Raw genomic sequence first — 14,313 nt, 5'->3', positions numbered from 1 at the left:
TAATCATATATATATATATATATATATATATATATATATATATATATATATATATTTAACAGGTGGGGAGGGCTAATATTGAGCTAGTTTCTCTGATACTGTACTCACAGGGTCACAGCTATTTATTTTTGGCTATTCTAGTTAAATTGACTCATACATACAAAAATGGAAAATATGCATGGAAGCACTCAGCACAGATATACAGGTGCATGCAAGCATGCTCAAAAACAAACACACGCACATAAGCACACGTTTTCCGGAGGTCACGATTGCTTGTTGCTTCACAGAACTTTATGAGGAAGACTTTTACTTCGTGTTCATAAAATCTGAGTCATGACGGATATTGTGTTTTACGTTAGAATCACTTAAACACATTCGCCAGATGAATTTCCTTTGCATCTCCATAGCTTTTCAGCACGCAGCTCCTAACGTAAAATGTTCCCTTCAAACTGAAGAAACGCACACATTGCATGCACACAATTCCGTCGGGTATCGCATCTGAGAACTGCTTCGCTATTTTTACTGCTGCAGTTTGGCCCTGCATTCTGATGTGTCTTGGCACAGAAAGAAAGAAAAAAGAAAATAACAGATAAAAAAAATTAAGCCAGAAGCTGTTTTTGTATGTATTCCTATTTCAAAAACAATACTTCTCATACCACGTGTGCTTCAGAAATGAAGATATTTCTCTAAAAAAAGAAAAAAAAAAGAGCTGAGGAGAGACTTTGGACAGATCCCGATATTACAGAAACTGTTATAACTCAACATTTACACTCTCCTCCCAGAAATCTAATACGTAATATTCCCTTCTTCACTTACATTGAGAGAGGTTAAGAGGTAAAAACCTACTTGTGTACACAATTCTGACATTAAGGGCCATATCGATGCATAATTCAAGACAATAATGCCAATGCATACATTCAGAATGCCTGTTTAGCTTTCGGCAGATTTCAGCAGTATGTAGATGAGTTTCTGGATCAATATTTGGTTTGTATCATTTCCGTTTTGCACCCCAGATAAATATTGCATTTATTATTTTAACTCGGCTGCTAGAGCTATAACCTGATGAGCATTTTCTATATTGCCTATAAGGAGCTGCATTTTTTTAATTAAAGGACATATTGGGAATTCATTTTAATGGTCAAATTATTTCTGTATATTTAATTGTTCAAAATTTATCTTAAATATCACTATTCTATTAGTTATTCATGCATGACCTCACCAAGAGAAAAAAAAGGGAATTCTGCCAGAAGATACGTTGCAGAAGTGGTTTGCCCAAGATGGCGAGAGCCTGCCAAAAATATGGTATAAAATGTGGATGATTTAATTTAAGCCAGGAGTGAGGAGTGCTTATATATGGGACCATATGGTCAAAACTATTTAGAATTTTTGTTTCAATTTTAAATCTTTGAAGTGTAGGATTTAAATGAAAGCTCAACTTTCTGAAATTAGTTAAATACAACTGTAGTGTTTTGTATGCATAGTTTGCTTATAAGATAATGAGATACACAAGTTTTTGCTTTGAGTTTTTCACCAAATAATCTTACTGTTTATTCATTTATTAAACACATCATTCAGTGTGTCCGCAAGTCATCATTTGTAAAATTGCGCTAATAACAGATAATATTTGAAACTCTGAAGAAATGCCGGAGAATGCATCACATTTGACACTGTCAATAGTCGATTTTTCTTGCACACACACACACACACTTAAAAAACATTCTGCACTATGTACACAATCTCAAAAACAGAAGAAAGAAAGAAAACAAAAATGTAAACACACCCTTTTTTTCAACATTCAGTCAATGTAAAATCTAATATACGGGTGTTTGCGTATGCATTAGCATACACACGTGTACACACGCACACACACACACACATGCACGAACAAACATCGTAATACTGAAGGACATTGCTTTGTACATTCCAAGTAGAAAACATGTAGTAATATGTTTGTATAATTATCTGTACAAAACCCCCTCTCGTTCTCATCATTAATATTCAGAATCTCTAGGCATGATCCGGATATGAGTAACCGTGGAGATATACCACATTACGGTGCTGCCCCTGAGAGCAGTATAAATGTTGAAACTGTTCCCATCCAAAAGCATCTTGAATGGCATGCATATAGCAGGCAGGCCTCAGCCGGTAAAAATGCAAAACAATGACTCCTAAGATCAATCCTGCCCAGTGGTGATGCTCGCAGGCAAGCATTACCATAATTTTGTCTGATTTCGTTTTTGAAAACCGTGTGTACATGTGTGTAAAAATGCGTGCTGAATATATAATGTGCATAAAAAGAGACCCGATGAAAATTATTGGATGATGAAAGCAGGAAACGCAACTGTCCAGTAAAACAATGACAATAAGGACAACAAAAGGACAATTGTCACATAAAAATAGTCATTTTTAAAGTAGTAACTGTTGTTGACACTCTGCATGGTTTGAATTGGATGCATATTGCTGTGGGTCTTCAGTCGTGACTGATGCGATCTTTTTAGTACTAGCGAAGACGTGATACTAGATGCATGCAGGGATACAGGCAGCAAAAACAGAAAGGCAAAATGTTTGGATCGGATCACCGTATCTCACTCTACCAGAAGTAGATATGCAGAACTGCAGGTTTGGCCCTTATGCGCACTAAAAGAAGCGAAACAGGTAAAGGCCACAGCTGTGTCTTAATTTCAATCCCTACTGTAGAAAGCAAACTTGTGAAAGTGAGACAGACTGTGTTTTATTGTCGTCGTTGTTGTTGTTTTTCGTTTTTTATTGCACTGAATGTCCATTGCGGATAACAAATGCCGTCTGCATCCCTTACTTGTATATAAGGGATTTGGAAATAGTAAAATAACGCAACTGCATAATGCAACAGACCTTTAACGTCCACCTGAACTCAGTCTCCTTTAGCCTTCAGAGCTCATAGGTTTTCCCCAAATCAACATTTGAAATGAAGTTATTAGGTTAATACAAACAATAAATTTTTTTAATTGTCTGCTGTATTTAAATGCATTTGGCACATTCTGCTGAAAAACAACAACAACACAGAAACATTAAATAATTAACAATCATTTAAAAAGACTGCAACACATTAAGCAAATGAAAGTGCACTTTTTATCTGACAACTCACTGACAAACCAAAATACAAGGAAAAATGAAAAGACTAAAATCTCAAGAGATTGCTCTGGTCCCCAGAGCTGAGAGTTGAACCCTTATGACTGCGCTGCATCTGCAAGTGCTCTTTCTGTGGATTGACCTGACTGCTTGAACCGTCGTCTTTGACGCCCTCTCTGTCCCATCCATGCAAAACGAGTCCACTTACTCCCCACTCATTTGACCTTAAACAATAGTGGCTACAGAAAAATGCCACCACAATCAATGAAAACCGTAGGAAACGGATGGATATAGTGAGAGGGAGCGAGTATAAGAGTCAAGTGTGTATATAAGAGGAGAAAAAAACCTTATTTTTTTCTCCTCAAAGTCTTACTTTGCAAGTCCATCTCATGCACAAGTGGTGACGGTCATGATATTGGCACTGCTGGGTCCCGCGCTCCCACAGGAGCTGGGAGGAGAGGTGTGGCTCCCCCCTGCCCCAGCACTACTGCCCTTGTCCATGGGTTTCTTGTCTTTCTGTTTCAGGTGCACCTTGGCATGCCGCTTTCGCTCGTCGCTCCTCGCAAACTTGCGTCCGCAGAACTCGCAAGAGAAGGGCTTCTCACCAGTGTGCGTGCGGATGTGCGTGGTTAGATGGTCGCTGCGACTGAAGGATCGCATGCTAAGATCAATCCTGCCCAGTGGTGATGCTCGCAGGCAAGCATTGCCATCATTTTGGCTGATTTCGTTTTTGAAAACCGTGTGTACATGTGTGTAAAAATGCGTGCTGAATATATAATGTGCATAAAAAGAGACCCGATGAAAATTATTGGATGATGAAAGCAGGAAACGCAACTGTCCAGTAAAACAATGACAATAAGGACAACAAAAGGACAATTGTCACATAAAAATAGTCATTTTTAAAGTGTTAATGCTTGTTGACACTCTGCATGGTTTGAATTGGATGCATATTGCTGTGGTTCTTCAGTCGTGACTGATGCAATCTTTTTAGTACTAGCGAAGACGTGATACTAGATGCATGCAGGGATACAGGCAGCAAAAACAGAAAGGCAAAATGTTTGGATCGGATCACCGTATCTCACTCTACCAGAAGTAGATATGCAGAACTGCAGGTTTGGCCCTTATGCCCACTAAATTAAGCGAAACAGGTAAAGGCCTCAGCTGTGTCTTAATTTCAGTCCCTACTGTAGAGTGTAAACTTGTGAAAGTGAGCCAGACTGTGTTTTATTGTCGTTGTTGTTGTTGTTGTTGTTTTTTATTGCACTGAAAGTCTGTTGCTGATAACAAATGCCATCTGCATCCCTTACTTGTATATAAGGGATTTCGAAATAGTAAAATAATGCAACTGCATAATGCAACAGACATTTAACGTCCACCTGAACTCAGTCTCCTTGAGCCTTCAGAGCTCATAGGTTTTCCCCAAATCAACATTTGAAATGAAGTTATTAGGTTAATACAAACAATAAATTTTTTTAATTGTCTGCTGTATTTAAATGCATTTGGCACATTCTGCTGAAAAACAACAACAACACAGAAACATTAAATAATTAACCATCATTTAAAAAGACTGCAACACATTAAGCAAATGAAAGTGCACTTTTTATCTGACAACTCACTGTCAAACCAAAATACAAGGAAAAAATGAAAAGACTAAAATCTCAAGAGATTGCTCTGGTCCCCAGAGCTGAGAGTTGGACCCTTATGACTGCGCTGCGTCTGCAAGTGCTCTTTCTGTGGATTGACCTGACTGCTTGAACCGTCATCTCCTTCCCATCCATGCAGCACTCGTCCACTTACCCCCCACTCATTTAACCAAAAACAATAGTGGCTACAGAAAAATGCCACCACAATCAATGAAAACCGTAGGAAACGGATGGATATAGTGAGAGGGAGCGAGTATAAGAGTCAAGTGTGTATATAAGAGGAGAAAGAAGCCTTAGTTTTTTTCTCCTCAAAGTCTTACTTTGCAAGTCCATCTCATGCACAAGTGGTGACGGTCATGATATTGGCACTGCTGGGTCCCGCGCTCCCACAGGAGCTGGGAGGAGAGGTGTGGCTCCCCCCTGCCCCAGCACTACTGCCCTTGTCCGTGGGTTTCTTGTCTTTTTGTTTCAGGTGCACCTTGGCGTGCCTCTTTCGCTCGTCGCTCCGCGCAAACTTACGCCCGCAGAACTCGCAAGAGAAGGGCTTCTCGCCGGTGTGCGTACGGATGTGTGTGGTTAGATGGTCGCTGCGACTGAAGGATCGCATGCAGATGCGGCACTGGAAGGGTTTGTGTCCTGTGTGGATGCGCAGGTGACGCGTCAATTCGTCTGATCGCGAAAAGCGACGGTCGCAGTTCTCCGCCGGACAGGCGTGCGGTCGCTCGTGCACGGGAGTTTTGCTCGGCCGGTTGGGGTACTTTCTTGGTCGAATGGGTTTCAGAGCGAGTGTCTGAGAGGGTTGATGGTGTTGGGAAATGTGCTGTTGCCCACCAAGAAAGCCGGGATGGATCTGTTGCTTATCCTTAAAGGCTCGAATGGTCTCGAGGGGAGTTATGGGAGGTGGGTTCACTCTAATAGGGTCCATGGTTTGGAAGGGTTTATGCTCCATCAACCCTACGTCCCCCTGGTGATGGAAGAGGTTGTAGTCTGGGATCATGGAAAAGAGGCTTCCGTCCATGCCCGGTTTGGAGGTGGTGTGGTAGTCGGTGCTCGGGTAGGGCAGAGACGCGGACGTGGCCGGGCTGTGGTGGAACGTCACCTGCTCTGGGTATATCTCGCCACAGGTCGAGTAGGCAGGAAGGGGTGGTGCGTATACTTGCTCCATGTCTGACGACTGGCCACCCATGCTGCCGCTCGACGAAGACGTCTGGGTGGTGATGTTGCCAGGTGACGGTGACACCCCCAGGATTCCCGCACTCACCAGACTGATGATGTTGTTGTCGGGACACCATCCGGAGCCTCCGATGCTGCCGGATGGAGGGGTGTCAAATGCGAACTTGCCCAGGTAGGTGACGGTTTGCCCGCTTCGACCAGACTGGAAACCGGAGCCGTATTGAACTTCTCCACTGCCCTTCTCGCCGCCCATCCCCAAGTCCATGATATTATCTGTGTGACAGGGAGTCAGAATGAACACTGTCAATTCAGAATGCCACACGTTGAACAATAATGGTCAAAGAAACTATGCATGGGAAAGTGACTACACTCTTAAAAATAAAGGTGCTTCACGATGCCATAGAAGAACCTTTTTGTCTAAATGGTTCCATAAAGAACCTTTAACATCTGAAGAACCTTTCTGTTTCACAAAAGGTTCTTTGTGGCGAAAGAAGGTTCTTCAGATTATAAAAAGGTAAGAAAGAGATGGTTCTTTAAAGAACCTTTGACTGAATGGTTCTTTGTGGAACCAAAAATGGTTCTTCTATGGCATCGCTTGAAGAACCTTTTGAAGCACCTTTATTTTTAAGAGTGTAGTGGAAAGTTCTGCATCTACAGAGAAAGCTTCTAGGAGAATCTATGCTAATAGGCACTAACTGACTATAACTTGCTTGTTTTATAACTTTATTCTTAAGTTGGTCGCGGAAACAACATCTTGGCATACCTCTATTAATCGCCTGTTCCAAAAAAAGAGAAGAAAGTGAAGCATATCAGTCCGAATGAAGGTGTGGAAATTGACAAAATCAGAAATGCACAGTAATTTAAGATTCCAGTCAATATCTCCCTCCACCCTCGCCAACTTATTGTCTTTCTGTCACAAAGTATAAACGGCTGCGTATTCAGTCGTAGGACTGGAACTTATTTGGCAATCAGGCTTCTCCGTACAACAGGATGTCACGATTGACATCACTGTTACTCTTATACGCACTTGATCTCTCTTTCTCTCTCCCACACCTTCAGTCTTTTCAGAGAGACACTTGACGGCTGCTCGAAAATGTACCAAACAAGGATCTGATAGTCACTTCAATCACTTTTAATATGTCTGTTGTTGAACACAATACACTGCTGATCACAACACGTCTGTAAATTCAACATTTTACGACGGCCCACTAAGTTTAGTCTTGTACGTGCACTTACAGTAATCGCAGTATGTACACCAAATTGTGGCTTATGTTAGAAACAAACCGAATGAAAATTACAGATGGTCCTCGCATCTGTTCAACACACATAAGGTACATGTGTGAAGAGATGCTGTGCTGCGTCTGAAGGAAAAGACACATTCGGGCAGAAATCAGAGAGAAGCGTGTATTCCAGTGATAAGTAAAAAACACGATTTATTTCATGCTATGCCTGTCATTACAGGATGTGTGTGGAGATGCACTTGTGGGTATCTTTTAAAGGGGCGTTTGGTAGGACACTTTGTAAGGACAAGAAGGGTTTGTCACCTTGAAACATTGTGATAAGCAGTCCCACAGAGATAGTGTGCAGATTTAATAAAGTGTGCTTACAGAAAGTTCTCATGGAGTCTGAAATCTATAAATATATCTACATAACATCTGTACAAAAAAGTAAGTAATTTATATATCACAATATGTGTAACCCTATAACCTTTTATATATATTATTTTTTATTCTATCTACATATCTATATTATGTAACTTGTATTTATTTATATAGCCTATTTTATTATTTTTATGATTGAGGGAAAATAATGTCTTTTAAAAATTATAAAATTAATTTTTTTTTAAATCTACATGTTTTGAGAAATTGTTCTCAAAATGTTCCCTTTTTCAAGAACTCACGCATTTGATAAGGACTAGCATTTTCAGTCGGAAGTTGGCATTGACATTTCGTATTCATTTTGATATTTTAATAAACGAAACGAGGTCAATACTCTCCCGCAAGTGTGGGAAGCATCGCCTCTTTTGACCTGCAGAGTGAAAACCACATCAAGAGCTTTGCGAAACTCCATCAGTATATACATCAGGAGGACGAATGATCTTATGCTTTCACTCTCGAATATAACTACGATATTTTGACAACTCTTCACCTGATTTTTTTAAGGTCGCAAAATGATAAAGTTATAGAAGGCTAATGACGTTGCACTAAAAAAACTGAGCTAAAAATTCCCTCGTAGAGTGTGGGATTTTTAATTTATTTTTGTTGATGTTTTTTTTTTATATCAACTACTTAAGCTTTCAATTAAATATATCTGATATTTCAAGAGGAGAGAGAGAGAGGGGGGAAAAATACAGCGACATTAAGAAAAAAAAATCTAACAATTTGATGACATGACTGGAAGGAATTCCTTAATATTCTGGCACCATTATCTTAGCCAGTAGTCCGATTGAATTTATTTTGTACTGTTCACTAGATTCTAGGCGAAAATACTGGTCCAGAAAACTTTTTTGATTTTTTTTAATGTGCGGAGAAAATGTAAATTATTTTAAAAAGGACAAACATTTTAAAAGGTGCGAGAGTAAAGTGAAAAGAATACAAAAAAACACAAAATGTGAAATTCAGGTAATAAACCTTTCGGGGGCTAGATATATTTTAATGAAGGGATTTTACATTTCACATGTTTTCACGAGTGGCCCGAGCTTTTTTTAAGAGCTGCGCGCATATAAACGCCCACCCGCGCATGTGGAGGGTCAGAAACAGGGTCAATACTGGATAAAGCACTGACTAATCAAAACCTTTAAATAATAGAATAACTAAACATTATAGGCTATCTATTACAGAACAGAATATAAGACCGGCGCAACACCAGGTTAGGGAGAGAACCCGAAATGAATTGTTTTCACGGAAATAAAGCGCTCGGTGAAAAACGAAACGGCTTTTGTCATTATTTGAAAGGATTAATATTCAATAAATATACCTTTCACGACTGTGTAATGTATGAATTGTGAGTAAATAACGAGGTGTTTCCGCGTGGGCTCGAAATGATTCCTATTACCTGATATTACCTGTCCAGTTCACACTCATATCACGTGACTGGAACATTTGAACTACTTCCACATACCTTTTTCATAATATACAATTTGGCAAGAAATTAAACGCAATTTCATCGCAGAATTCCATTAAGACAAAGCGCAACTGTAGGGGTTTCGTCTATACAACATTAGACTTTAGCCTACTTTAAGAGTCTCATTATAATGTTATGTCATAAATACATTTGATAATAATAACAATATTACAAAATAACAAATCGTAAGCGATCTCATAGGCTACATATCCATGCCGTTCGTTATTATCAATCAGTATTTAGGCAGCCTAAATGCGCTACAAAATAAAGCCTGCACAATCCGAATTGAGAAGAACATTTGGAAAACTGTATGAGAGGAGTAATGCTGAACACATGAGTTTATAAAGTCTCCAATAGCAACTGTAGCAGTATGAGGAGTTCTGTTACTAAACTACTGTGAGTATAGCAGGCGCGCGTTAACAGGTGCCGCGGGGCTTCAAGACAACTGATGCCGCACAATAAAACTCTAAGCAGCCCACACAACAGCTTAGTGAGGAGCGAGCCCAAACTGTTCGTCCTTACCTGGATTCATCTGCGAGTAGTGCGAAATAGAGTCCGGGTTTGTGAAAATGTTCATAGAATTGGGAATGTCTTCTTCTGGATAGAGACTGTCAGGGATGGTGTTGATTAAACTGCTCATGGTAATAGGGATCTTGTCCGCTAGTTTACCTGTCATAGCAGTTATTCAGTCTGTCATTAGTGAGCACGCACAGGTGTTCCGTCCCGATCAATCTCCAGTCTTCTGAAATCTCTCTAAAGGCGACAGAAAGAGATCGCAATCCCTTTGAAATTGTATCCGAGCGCGCAACGGGCACCGCGCTGATGTCTCCTCGCGAGGATGATTGTCGACTGCTTGGTGTTTGATTTCTGTGAAGTGTTACTGTCTCTGGATGAGCAGAGAGAGATGTTGGTGGCGGTGGTGGTGATTGCACAAGTGTAGCGAGCGCAGGGAACTCCAACGCTTTCAACTGGGGGACGGAACAACTGCGTGACGTAGATGACCATATATGGACACACAAAGCTAGACTGCCGCTCGACGTCACATGGAATGGAAGCTCCTCATAGTGGAACATTAGAGTCGGTGGCAGGAAGAGAAGTGCTCAGTGCAGCAGTGAAGGGACATATTCATCGGCTTGTGTGACTATTGGACCCGGCGAAGAGTAAGAAGTGTTTTGTGAGCATGGATGTTGCTAGATCTGTGAGCGCATGACTGTGTAAACTTTGTTTGTTTTTGCCTGCAGTGCACCTGAAGCTGCATAGCCTATCTATAGCATGAAAAGTGCGTTTATACATTGTTTAGTGCAGAAGCGGAATACTATTGCAGTAGCTAGGCTAATATTACAATTTTTTGTATTATTTAAAAGTATAAATATAGACATAAAATTATTCATGAAAATATACAATTATAAAAAAAAGAAGAAGATACAATATGTACTCTCTCGTCTGCACTGATGCGGCATTATTTCCACAAAAGCCGTATTTGATAGCTAAACCCACAGTCACTTTTACTCAGCTGTGTAAAGATAGTAAGAAATTGACTTTTATTAAATTATCCTGTATAAGGGTCTACATTAACTAGTTTTATTCAACTAACAAGAAATAAATAAAATATAGGCTAATTAATTCTAATAGCCTTATATTAGTTATGACTGAATACAGTAGGTTACACCAGCATATCCACTTTTTACAGTTCAGAATGGATTGATGACACTGCTAGGCTATTTAAATATGCAATTGCCTGTCAATTTACTATGGTGCTTTTCTTTTTTTTCGTTCTTTAACTGGTGTGTCAATAAATAAATAAATCAATAGTTCTGTCTGTCTATCGATATATAGAAACTCCTAGCGCGATGTAACACACCTTGCGTTCTGTATCGTGATTGTAATATGATTTCAAATGATAATTAACACCTGTTTTTACTATATTCTCCATATGGTCAGTGTGGGCTGTCAGACTGCATGTAAAGGTCACAGATCGGTCCAGAATAGAATATCATGAGAATGGAGTCTCATCAGTGCACAGAGACCAAAAACAAAAAGCGTTCAACAGTTTGTGTTGCGAGTTCAATAAAAATGAAAGCCCACATTAATCATTTGTAAACGTCAGCTAAGTGGTTTAAGCAATTGACTGCAACAGATGATCAAGACCAGGAGAAGCAGCAGTGACTGTGCCTGGGTTATACAAAGACTGTAACTGCCAGAGAGTTAATCGCGTGTAAATACTGCAGGCGCGCGGCAAATCTGTAGGCTTGGCTTTGGCCTCGAGTGCCAAGTTCGCCACTGAAGTGGAAACTCCAAATAAGGCCATGATCCGGCCACGCCCCTCGCTGCCTGTATTTGGTTCGCGAGGTTCCGGTTAAGAGCTGCAAAGTGGAAAAGCGATCGGAACCCGCAGCCATTAAAGGAACCGCAGAGGGCAAAACGTCATGGGTCGTGTTTCACCAATTTAGAAACCAGGGAGAAAATATCTTATCTGAGACTTTTAGAAGAAATAAAAAAACCGTCCCTTGTTGAAAATGGTTGACTTTGTTTAGGGAGAATAACAGTGAAGGGGAAACACAGACCCTGCCAGCTGGGGGTTCACACAAGCATACTAAAGACCGCTAAAAGAAGACAATAACTACAAAGCAAAATGGAGAAAACCTTTTCTTTTTTTTTTAATAAATAAATAAACAAATACATAAATAAATAATTATTTTATATGCTTGTTTCATTTAGAGTATACTATACATGGCATGGTTACAATGCAAAATAAATACGCAAACAAACAAATAAATAAATAATATTTTAGATGCTTGTTTAATTTAAAGTATACTATACATGGCATGGTAACAATGAAAAATAAATAAATAAATAAACAAACAAACAAATAAATAATATTTTAGATGCTTGTTTAATTTAAAGTATACTATACATGGCATGGTAACAATGAAAAATAAATAAATAAACAAACAAACAAATAAATAATATTTTAGATGCTTGTTTAATTTAAAGTATACTATACATGGCATGGTAACAATGAAAAATAAATAAAATTTTAGATGCTTGTTTAATTTAAAGTAGCCTATACTATATGTGACATGGTTACAATGCAAACAACAACAACAACAATAATATTAAAACATTAATAAAAAACAACAACAACAATACACCTCGCTATATATTATTATACATAGAAGAAAATAGAAAAAGATGACATACTTGTCTGTATGTAATCTAATTAGGAGGCCAGGGTGGCTCATGAGATTTAGATGCTGATGCAATAGACAGAGTGATGAGGTAACAATTTGTACCCGAGACCCGGCTGACATGTGTATGTTGGCCTCGAGCCTAATAAATTATGTACCAAAAATGTGTTCAAAATAACAACTTCATACCCCCCCCCCAACTCCAAACCAGAGGCCTACATTGCTGTTATAAACAGACATGATACACGACACAAACTTTACCACATAATCTATTATCTAATATCTATTTTGGACACAGTGTATCTACAATTTTATAATTTAAAACCTCACAAAAATAATAATAATAATAATAAATAAAATAAATAAACTTACAAACTTAAAGTATATAAAAATGCCATTTAATATTTTATTATGAAACACCCAAAAATAAATAAAAAATCTGTCATTTACTCAGCCTCACGTTGCTGGTCCCCATTGACTTCTATAGTATTTTTTTCCATACTATAGAAGCCAATGGTACCGTCAACTGTTTGGTTACCCACATTTTCAAAATATCTTCTTTTGTGTTCAGCAGAAAAAAAGAAACTCACACAGGTTTGGAACAACTTGAGAATTTTTTTTGGGGGGTGAACTGTCCCTTTAAGTGTTGAAATACTTTTTGGGCCATATGCATATATATCCATATAAAGACAATTCACTGACTGCATCCATCCAATGAACAACTCCCTCAATTAACCTCATGGCGTCCCCAATAATCCCCAACAACCGCATGGCTGCCAAAGCAACAACACTCCATTCTGAACTCTGGAATTATCCGCTTTGGCAATTGATACATAAACAGTGTAGTAGTATTAGCTGACAGATAAGGCCTAATGAAGTAAAAACGGAGTGTGTGGGAGGGGGTCTGAATCATGCTGTGTGTTCTGGGGGCCACGATAAATAAACACACAGACTGACACACACTCGAGGGGGACTCCAAAGGCTAATTTCTACTCAGTGGGCAAGATGCAACGTGTGTGTAGGTGAGCTGCTAAAATGACGCTGTGAATCTGTCACTGGGGGAATCTGAAGGGGATCTCCCCCCACTTCCACTTAATATCCCAGACGTGAATATATGATCTGAATCTGATCCAATCAGGATGGGAATGTGTCATTGCTCGGGGAGCCAGGAATGTTGACAATGCAACAGGCCGTCTCTAAGGTACACTTGATATCTGGTGTTGTCACATTAAATGGCTGTGAATCAGTATGTGCTAAAATTAGGTCTCTCTATTCAGAGACAAATTCTGTAGCATCTGTTAAAGTAAGCTTACTTTTGTAAATGAGAACTCCGTCATTCATACCAAATGAGGAAATACACACATACTTCATTAGCATAGCGGTAGCAAGTACTGAAAAATAGAATGGATACTTAGTAATTTGAATATTACTTTTTATAGACCAAAATAGAGGAAGTAAACACTATTTCCACTGACTGAACCCGTGACGTGTGCCAGCACTTGTGTATACTGATGATGAGGCTGTCAGTGTTCATTCAACAGCACAAAACAGAATTGTGCAAAACAAACAATGATTTTCATATGGCTGATATTTGGAAACATAAACTTAACCGAGTGCTTCTCAGCCTTTATGACCCCAAGGCCCTCCATAGTTTTAGTACTAGATAACAATTGAGGATAACAATTTTTAAAAATATTTTTGCTCACAATTTCTACTCGCTTAAATATTTGACAACTTAAAAAAAAAAAACAGAACTATTTTATTTTAAGTACTGTACATCCACACTAAATGAATAAACATAGCTTGTTCAGAAAAGGCAGAAAAATACAAAAAATAAAAGTCAAGCATAGAGTAATCAACAAGAGTTTCAAAGTATTTCATTATAGAACTGATTGATGCTATCCATATAGCTCTACAATATCCACAATATCTTAATAAGTAATGTAAGGTAACACTTAGGTGTCCTTGTTACATGTACTTACTATTATAATGACAATAAATAATGCATAATTACATGCAAGTAACCCTAAACCAAACCCTAAGCCTATAGTAAGTACATGTATTTAATTAATATTACT

General features: G+C 38.8%; 1 protein-coding gene across 1 annotated transcript; it reads right to left on the bottom strand.

Moving 5' to 3' along the window:
- Positions 1-4,628: 4,628 nt before the first annotated feature.
- Positions 4,629-9,984, bottom strand: LOC107665203 (early growth response protein 3-like). Its single transcript, XM_016455989.1, has 2 exons — positions 9,570-9,984; positions 4,629-6,197 (listed from the first exon to the last, which is right to left on the bottom strand). Exons 1-2 carry the CDS (start codon positions 9,721-9,723, stop codon positions 5,086-5,088), a joined length of 1,266 nt encoding a protein of 421 aa, XP_016311475.1. The 5' UTR covers positions 9,724-9,984; the 3' UTR covers positions 4,629-5,085.
- Between the last annotated feature and the right edge of the window lie 4,329 nt (positions 9,985-14,313).

This window comes from Sinocyclocheilus anshuiensis, unplaced genomic scaffold, assembly GCF_001515605.1.
Source record: "Sinocyclocheilus anshuiensis isolate Anshui unplaced genomic scaffold, SAMN03320099.WGS_v1.1 scaffold691, whole genome shotgun sequence".
Taxonomy (NCBI): domain Eukaryota; kingdom Metazoa; phylum Chordata; class Actinopteri; order Cypriniformes; family Cyprinidae; genus Sinocyclocheilus; species Sinocyclocheilus anshuiensis.
Note: the sequence above shows the minus strand (reverse complement) of the source record. Positions and strands in the feature narration are given on the sequence as shown.

Bases quoted from the DNA above. Each gene is read 5' to 3' on its own strand.
- LOC107665203 (XM_016455989.1), bottom strand. From the start codon at position 9,723: ATGACAGGTAAACTAGCGGACAAGATCCCTATTACCATGAGCAGTTTA. The intron at 6,198-9,569 runs GTAAGGACGAAC...CCTGTCACACAG, and splicing joins CTACTCGCAGATGAATCCAG to ATAATATCATGGACTTGGGG.